The sequence below is a fragment of the Eleginops maclovinus genome, chromosome 18, assembly GCF_036324505.1.
Source record: "Eleginops maclovinus isolate JMC-PN-2008 ecotype Puerto Natales chromosome 18, JC_Emac_rtc_rv5, whole genome shotgun sequence".
NCBI lineage: Eukaryota > Metazoa > Chordata > Actinopteri > Perciformes > Eleginopidae > Eleginops > Eleginops maclovinus.
Window position 1 is genome coordinate 12,639,620 of NC_086366.1, and position 7,698 is coordinate 12,647,317.

Here is a 7,698-nt window from a genome sequence, read left to right on the forward strand (position 1 = left end):
CTTTTTTTAGATGCTCCAAGGTGGCTTTTTGTTCAGGCTTTCATTTCAAAGAGATGGTTTGGAGTTTTTATGATTAATTTCACTTCAATGGGATTTCCTCCATCCTTGTTACTTTTACATCTGCTGGCTCACACTGTAGGGCTGTCATAGGAAGAACACCTGTGGGATGATTTGCAGTTAAATGGCCTATATTTTGTGTTGTCATCATACTGCAGACAGCCTATGTAAAATGCTGTAAACTCATTACTGTGAGACTAGTTCACTGTGGATCATTATGGTGGGCTGTCCTTATTTTTTATCTGAGTACAGCCTTTATAAAACCTTTTATGTCTCTTCACAAAATATGCCCTGTTTTTGTTGCTTTTCTTAGGTAATACTCTTTAGATTTCTTTAGTTGAAGCATCAACTCCTTGCACCACAAACTTCTTCTAAACAACTAAACCCTTTAACTCTCTCTCTCTAGCTCTATGTATGCAGGAGTGGTAATAGATTAATTTAACATTCACTGACAGCCATAGTTTCATGCTTCACTAACTAACACTATTATTTAGGACAGACTGTTGGATTGATGTTCCAATGAAAACCAGATGCTCGTGATCAGAATCCTGATAGGTTACCTGGGTGAAGAAGTCTGTCTTCCACATCTCACAGCCAATGGCATTAGCAGGCTCCACCACGCTGTGAAGCTGACTGGATAGAGCCAAAGGCTTTTCCATTGCCCCTCATGTCCTCTATAACTAACAGGCTTTACTCCAGTGTCTCTGATCCATATTCTGTGAGCATAGAAGGTGCTAAACCTAACCAAACAAAATTAAAGAATGAAGGGCACTGAACTGAGCGGGCTGTCTATTCTCTATGTACTATGGTTAACGCTGGTGTATTTCTGTGTGTTTCAGACAAGAATGTTAATTAGATCCTGTGTTTCTCTCAAGAGCATGAATGCATTTTAATCAAATCCTTATCTTCGGAAGCTATTTCAATACTTGTAATTCCACAGAATTATAAACATGCAAGGTACGTGAGAGAGAGCAGTAACATGGTTAATCTATCGGCAGCCAAGGAACATAAACATGACTGAATATTCAACAGCATACAGTATGTTTGTATTTCTCTAAAGATATATTTTTCTGGGGGGGATAAACTTTGCATCCTGTGTAATCATTCCTTCTTGAAGGGATTACCACTTTATCATGCTATGGCAGTTTGCGAGTCTCCATGATTCCTAGAGCTGTGTCGGTTTAAGTCTTGTGTAGGGACTCCCATGCCAAAATAGGTCAAAGGCTAGAGGCTGATAACCCTTTCCTGCAAAAGCACATTATTGGGTACCAGAAGCAAAAACCAGCAGTGTTGACATTGATTTTATGGCTGAAAATTGCAATACATTTCAGTTTATTTTGGGTTTCTACTAGAACATTTTTATATGCTTTAATTTTCAAAAACTGGTTAATTTTGTTTTACTGACTGTCTGAATATTCCTGTATTTACTCTGCCTCAAATGCTCAACTTTAGAGGTGATGGAAACCGCTGAAGCAATGGAGACGACCTCAGAGAGACACAGGAGAGCTGGAACTTGATGGCACACACTGATGGTTTATTTGAATTTACGGCCGGAGAATTGACAAGACATTTGCTGCAGCCACGAGGTGACACAGGTTTTAACTACTGTATAATCAACATTTGTCATCAGCGAGACTAAGCAAATATGGACCCTGAATCTACCTAAGCTGTCGTCCATAGAAAAGAATGTGCGCCAGGGAATCTATGTTCCAGAAGAGTTGGGCTTCTAGACATCCCTGAACAATAAACTATTTCATCGAAGCTTGTGCTCGGTCATAGACTGGCTACTCCAAGGTGCCCAGGCTGCCCCTCCTTAATGGAGATAACAGCACCCCAAGGCCGTTAGCCCATGCCATGGGAAAATACACAGTGAAGGAGAAAATGATGGACTGTGTCTAGTTAACTACCTCAGCCAAAAATTCCCTAACACTGTTTTAGAATGTCACTGCTGCCTTAAACCTCTATAGGAAATGTGTTTACTCAACTGCATTGCACCTATACATTGTAATCAGTAAATATTGTCCGTTCACTGATTACTAAAGAATACACAAAGCTTTAGAGAAATAATAGGAGTAAACAGCTTTTCACATAATATATAATTTGAGTAAAGATACAATACACTTTTATAAATAGAGATTTATTGCAAGAATTCAAGCAAAATCACTGATGATCAGCAAGAGAGAAATCTAGAGTGGAACACATATATTGTTGATGATTATTAATGATTAAACATTTGCATTATTTGCCATATAATATTATTATATTGATATAATATGTCATTTTGATTGGACATTTAAAATGAAAACCAGCATTGCAGAGGGTTTGTGTACGTGTTATTATGAGTACAAATGAGCTTGATATTTTTCTAAACAAAATCACGAATGAATACATTATGTAAAACCGGTTTTAAGGAGCAATCTATCTCAAAGTGGGATACAAAGAGTATTGATTTGTTGTCACTGAGAGAAAATGAAGGGATCAGTGCAGCTTTTCTATTTGAGGAAGGTGTTTATTTTCAGCAAATGATAATAGACTGCTCATTGTTAAGTGTGATATTCGACTGCAACAGCTGTGTCAACTTTGAGAGGAGGTGTGAATTGGATTGCTTCTCATCATCTAGTCTGGCCTGTACCGGCTGATACAAGTGGCAACCTCTGCTCTACGGTTAATATGATTGACTGCTCCACTGTCTGTTGAATAATGTAATTGTCGGCAGCTATTTTGGTGAGGACGTGATCAGTATAATTGGCAGCGGTGCATCCTTGGTCACGGTAGGATCAAGTCACCTCCTGGGTGCAGACACCCACAGCATGCTCGTCGTGGAGATACTGAGTGGAGCAGCGAGATTGCCGGGCGATGGTAGGCCAGCCACACCAGCAGCAGCGTCACCGTGACGATAGTGAAGCCGACCAACAGGCTGACGATGACCAGAACCAGGTCGAGCTCTGACGGGTCTGAAATCAAATAGAGACATCGCTGACATGTAATGACTTGTTAAGACTTTCCTAATGAGGGGGGGGGATGTTTTGTTTGTTTTGAATGTTGTCACAGTCTCCAATTAATTGCAAATGTCTTTGATGGTGTTAATTATAACCAAATTCTGTTTTACACAATGGAAGATTTGAAACACTTTTTGAATAAGTGCAACTTTTGGCCACAAAGGCAGAGATATTCCAGTGCTTTTTTCTGGCTTGAAAGGTTGTACTCTTTCTACCACTACAATTCCAGTATTGTCTGTCTTTGTGGAACAGATATTATCCACAACTTTCTTTTTTACTCAGCACCTTGATGCATATGTTTTGCACAGGGATGAACACATGGAGAGCTACTGCATATCTGCACATAAAGAGCCACTTGTATGTCCAATTTCCTCACATGATATAGATAAATGGCATGGTCATTGTGTCACATGTGTATTTCCTGCCTTGGAGCTGCTCTCGTGTGCTGTTATCTCAGATTGATCGTTTTAGTTTTAAGGCACAGCTAATAATTACCTATCTCCCCCGGGAAGGTAGAATTGTTCAGTTCTCTCAACATAGGACCAAAGGATATGCGATTCCTGAGATTGGTATCAGCAGCCTTTGAACCCTCTATGGAAAATGTGCTCTTCTGCTGAAGGCACTGCTATAAAAAGACAAAAGGAATGTGTAGCATATGAAAAATAATAGAGTAGGTTGCAGGTAATTAACCTTTTTGGAAGAAGGATGGTGTTCTTGGTTATAACCCAAAACAACAGAAACAATGCACAGAAATAGCAATTGAAATAATACAGGTGCACCTTTCAGATAAGTATTTCTAAAACCGGTTTTACTTTATGGTATTTTTCAAATTGATAAAAGAACAGCAGCAGAAACATCTATTTCAAATAGAGATGTAGAAATAGGATTTTAGCTTGAAAGCAACATATGTTCTTCTAATCTAAGCAGCCCACTCTGAGTTGGAGCAGTCGAAACAAGGTTGTTGAGAAATAATGTATAGTACCTTCTGTAACAAAATAGGTTTCAGGAAAAATACTTAGCTGACATCCGGAGTCAAAAAAAGAAAACCCCATTTTGAGGAATGAAGGGAAAATGAAAGAAAGCCTATATAGAAGTTCACTCTATAAACTTGATTTTTGTTATACCAAAGCATTATACATACGAAATCAAATGTATCATTACAGACAGCAAAAAAGCATTGCAATTATAAAAAACATGAGGCAACACTAGAAAGAATGGTGTTGAAGTGCACTACAAAGGCAAACATCAAAATGAGTCTCCACAGTTTACCCTCTGTTTCACCTCTGCCCTCTGCCCTGATGTACTTGTCAGATGAGTCAGTTTTTCCCGTTAAATCGGAGGCTTTGTTATCACAAAAGCAGGAGACAGAAATTGGTATCAGCGTCTTTTGATGCTCTGCAAGTGTCTTCTTCAACTTTGCAAAGACCTTATCTGAATCCTCAGAGTGCGTAATGACACGAAAAAGCTTTAAGGCTGTGTGTCTTTAGCTGTCAGCCTTCGTCTTGACTCCTTTCTTTAGTTACATTCAGACTGCGGTTCATAGAGCTCTGGCAGGATATTTTAAACACAATACACCCTCCCCTTATCAATTCTAATTCGGGAAATTATTTATAACTCCAAGCTTTTCTATCATTCCTGGTCATGCATTCACCTTCTCTCCATTTTCTCAGTCACCTTGGTTTCCCTTCGTGCTTGTCACCCCAGCCCATTTACATCAGCCTGTTAGCTCCGCGTCTGTCTCCCTGTTTTCACAGTGTCACACCCCGTGTCACTAAATTTAAATCAGTCTCAACCACTCATTCTTTCGTCCTCTCGATTCATTACACAGTGCAGTCGCTGCAGTCTTACCCTTTCACAGTGAGAGCGGTTCCTCAGGCAGACACTGAGATCACAGTGTAGGTACACCACTGAGTAATTAATCATTTGGAAGAGACTAATGGTGAAGCTGGCACTGGTTGACAGGCCACTGGGCAGCAGTGTGATCAATGCTGGCTCTGCTGCTAACCTGAAGCACCAACACAAACACACAGGATAATCTTAGAGTCATTTTTTCCTTGAAAGAAATAGTAAAATGAGCAAGAATGAGAATATCCTCCAGACAAGGTCTCCATACAGCTGTCACAAGCAATTAAATATGTATTGATGAATAACCACAGCAGGCAGAAAGGCAGCTTGTCATCAATATTTTGTATTGAATTGGGTTGAAATCTTAAGAGAAAATAAATCATGTTAGGTAAAAGTCAGCTTACACTTAATGTTCCTGTCAGATTAGAATCATAACTCATGGTGCATGATGTGAGGAAGTTACGTGTTTATATATTTCCCATTATCATCAATAATGTATTCATCAGTATGCTGGTGGCAGGTTTAGTTTTATAAATTTGGGCAGACGATAAATGTTTTACTGTTTTCTTTTCATTTTACATGAAAGGATTTTTCCCGGTGTGCCCACTTTTTGAAAAGTATTCTGTTCAGATACACGGTAAAAGTCAAAGAAAGCCTATTCAAAGTTTGAGATATTTAAGACGTTGTGCTTTTATATTGCTGCCTCTCTAAGTCTGCAGGTGCACACTGAATTTCTATCTGCGTGATGCTGGCTCTGAGAGATAACAACCTACAGCAGTCCTCTGTTTACCGAACAGAACATGTTCAGCTCTTAAAAATGGACCTGCAACTCCCTGGTTTATTCTGAATTCCAATAACCTAGTTTGTCTAATAAATTTGTTTGTAAGCACTGGCAGTCTGTCCATGTTGTGTTAAGGCTGCTACAGAGGTTAGAAACATTGCATAATTCATGGACACATATCTATTATGCGTTTATACAAACCAAGAGTCAGATGTTTACTATTTATTTTGAAAGCCTTAGTCCGATTTCTGCCACATAAGGCAGCATTTAAAATACAAAATGCAGACAGTGCTTGTTTTCCTTTGCATGCAATGCAGTCCAGATGGCCACACATACACCAGTAAATGTACTCTAAATTGTACACTGCGCACATCCTGTAGCCTGTATTTCCTTGAAATGAAAACACAGTAAACCCTACCCATCTTAACGTAAACAACAATTTTCTTCCCAGAAACTTTATTCTATACTTTCCGGTGTACCTGGAGAAAAGGCAGCAGGTGGAGTTGGTGTCTGGCTGAATAGTTGGGGACAGACAACAGGAGGTGACCTTAAGGTTTATCTGACTGTTGTTTGTCTTCAAGTTGATAACCACTCTGAGGTTCCCCAGGGCAGGCACAGGATCACCAGGCTCCAAATCGCTCCCCATGTTCAGACTCATCTCTGCTGTGTAGTTCCCACTGCCACACAGGTCATCTGAAACTACTGTTACACTGGTAAAAGATTAATTTCATTTTAATTAAAAGGAAACAATGGTATGTACTGTTTTTCCATGTACCTATCACACATATTAAATGAAGGGCTATACATTCAATTTACTTGTTTAAGGCCATACAAATCAGACATATTCTATCACTGCTTATCATGGGAAAAGTGTTTTAGAAGATTCATTTACCACCCAGGCAGCAATTTATTTCAATGACAGTAATGTCAACTCTAGAATTTAAACTTCCTCGAGATCTCTTATCCATCACAATGACTGATTTCACTGCTCGTATGTTTTGTCAAAGTTGAACAGGTACTGTTTTCAACAAGATGCATTTAAGAATGCTCTGACATCCTATTTTACAAAACTCAGAGCTCATGTCAGCATCCTTACATACAAACAGTGACAATGCTAACATACTGATGTTTGGCAGGAAGTCAAAAGTATTTGCCATGTTCACTTTCTTAGTTAAGCATATTTATTTATTTAACTATGAGGATGTATGAAAAGTTAAAGAACATATTCCAAAAGTGGCTGAAACTTAACCAAATTATTTTTTTCACAACACCTACAGTTGTACTTTGATCCTCTTAAAGCTCACAACAGCCTTGCTTTTAAGCAGCATGGTCACACATATTGGATTCACAAGTGGTCTAAATGAATCATCAGGCAGCATTTGCAAAACTGTACCTACTCATTACGGCATTACCATGTGACAATATTAATTTAGGGAACATTTGAACCAGATGGCTACATGGAATATCTATGTAATTGCATAATTAGAGGACCACAAGATCACACATATTTGTTCCCCCATTTGTTACCACATGATTAATAGATAATGCTAAAATAATAGGGTTACAAAAAAACATTACCCAGAGAGGTACAGATGAGGTGAGGTTCTTCTGCTCTGCTTCTGCATTAGAGGCTCTGAATCTGCCAGTAACAGCCTGTGCCCGGACTCTTGTACTGCTGGCTCTTCTGTATGCGCTGACCTGGTGGCATTTTGTTGCTTAAATATGTCAGCTTTGGTAGGTCCTCTATATAATATAGCTTCTTGTTTTTTTTCAGTGAGCAGTGTCCACTCAGTAGTCTTAACAGTGGTCTGTGCAGTTGTTGTTTCAGGTTCAGATAAAGTGACCTCTATTGCAGGATTTTCCTGAGAGTTAGAGGTCTGACTGTGAGAGTGTCTCTGTGTTGTTTTCTCTGCAGAAAGAGGCTGCTCAAGTTCCCCAAGTCCTTCCAAATGATCACTTTCCACAAGGACTCTCAATGGTTTTGTTAAAGCTTCATCTGTCACTATCTTGGCATTT

At 39.1% G+C, this 7,698-nt stretch overlaps 1 protein-coding gene across 1 annotated transcript; it reads right to left on the reverse strand.

The window, feature by feature from the left end:
• Positions 1-2,823: 2,823 nt before the first annotated feature.
• On the reverse strand, positions 2,824-6,370 carry LOC134880459 (uromodulin-like 1). Its single transcript, XM_063907402.1, has 4 exons — positions 6,162-6,370; positions 4,905-5,061; positions 3,552-3,681; positions 2,824-3,011 (listed from the first exon to the last, which is right to left on the reverse strand). Exons 1-4 carry the CDS (start codon positions 6,338-6,340, stop codon positions 2,824-2,826), a joined length of 654 nt encoding a protein of 217 aa, XP_063763472.1. The 5' UTR covers positions 6,341-6,370.
• Between the last annotated feature and the right edge of the window lie 1,328 nt (positions 6,371-7,698).

Bases quoted from the DNA above. Each gene is read 5' to 3' on its own strand.
- LOC134880459 (XM_063907402.1), bottom strand. From the start codon at position 6,340: ATGAGTCTGAACATGGGGAGCGATTTGGAGCCTGGTGATCCTGTGCCT. The intron at 5,062-6,161 runs GTACACCGGAAA...TTGGTGCTTCAG, and splicing joins ACCTGCTGCCTTTTCTCCAG to GTTAGCAGCAGAGCCAGCAT. The intron at 3,682-4,904 runs GTAAGACTGCAG...GTCTTTTTATAG, and splicing joins ACCGCTCTCACTGTGAAAGG to CAGTGCCTTCAGCAGAAGAG.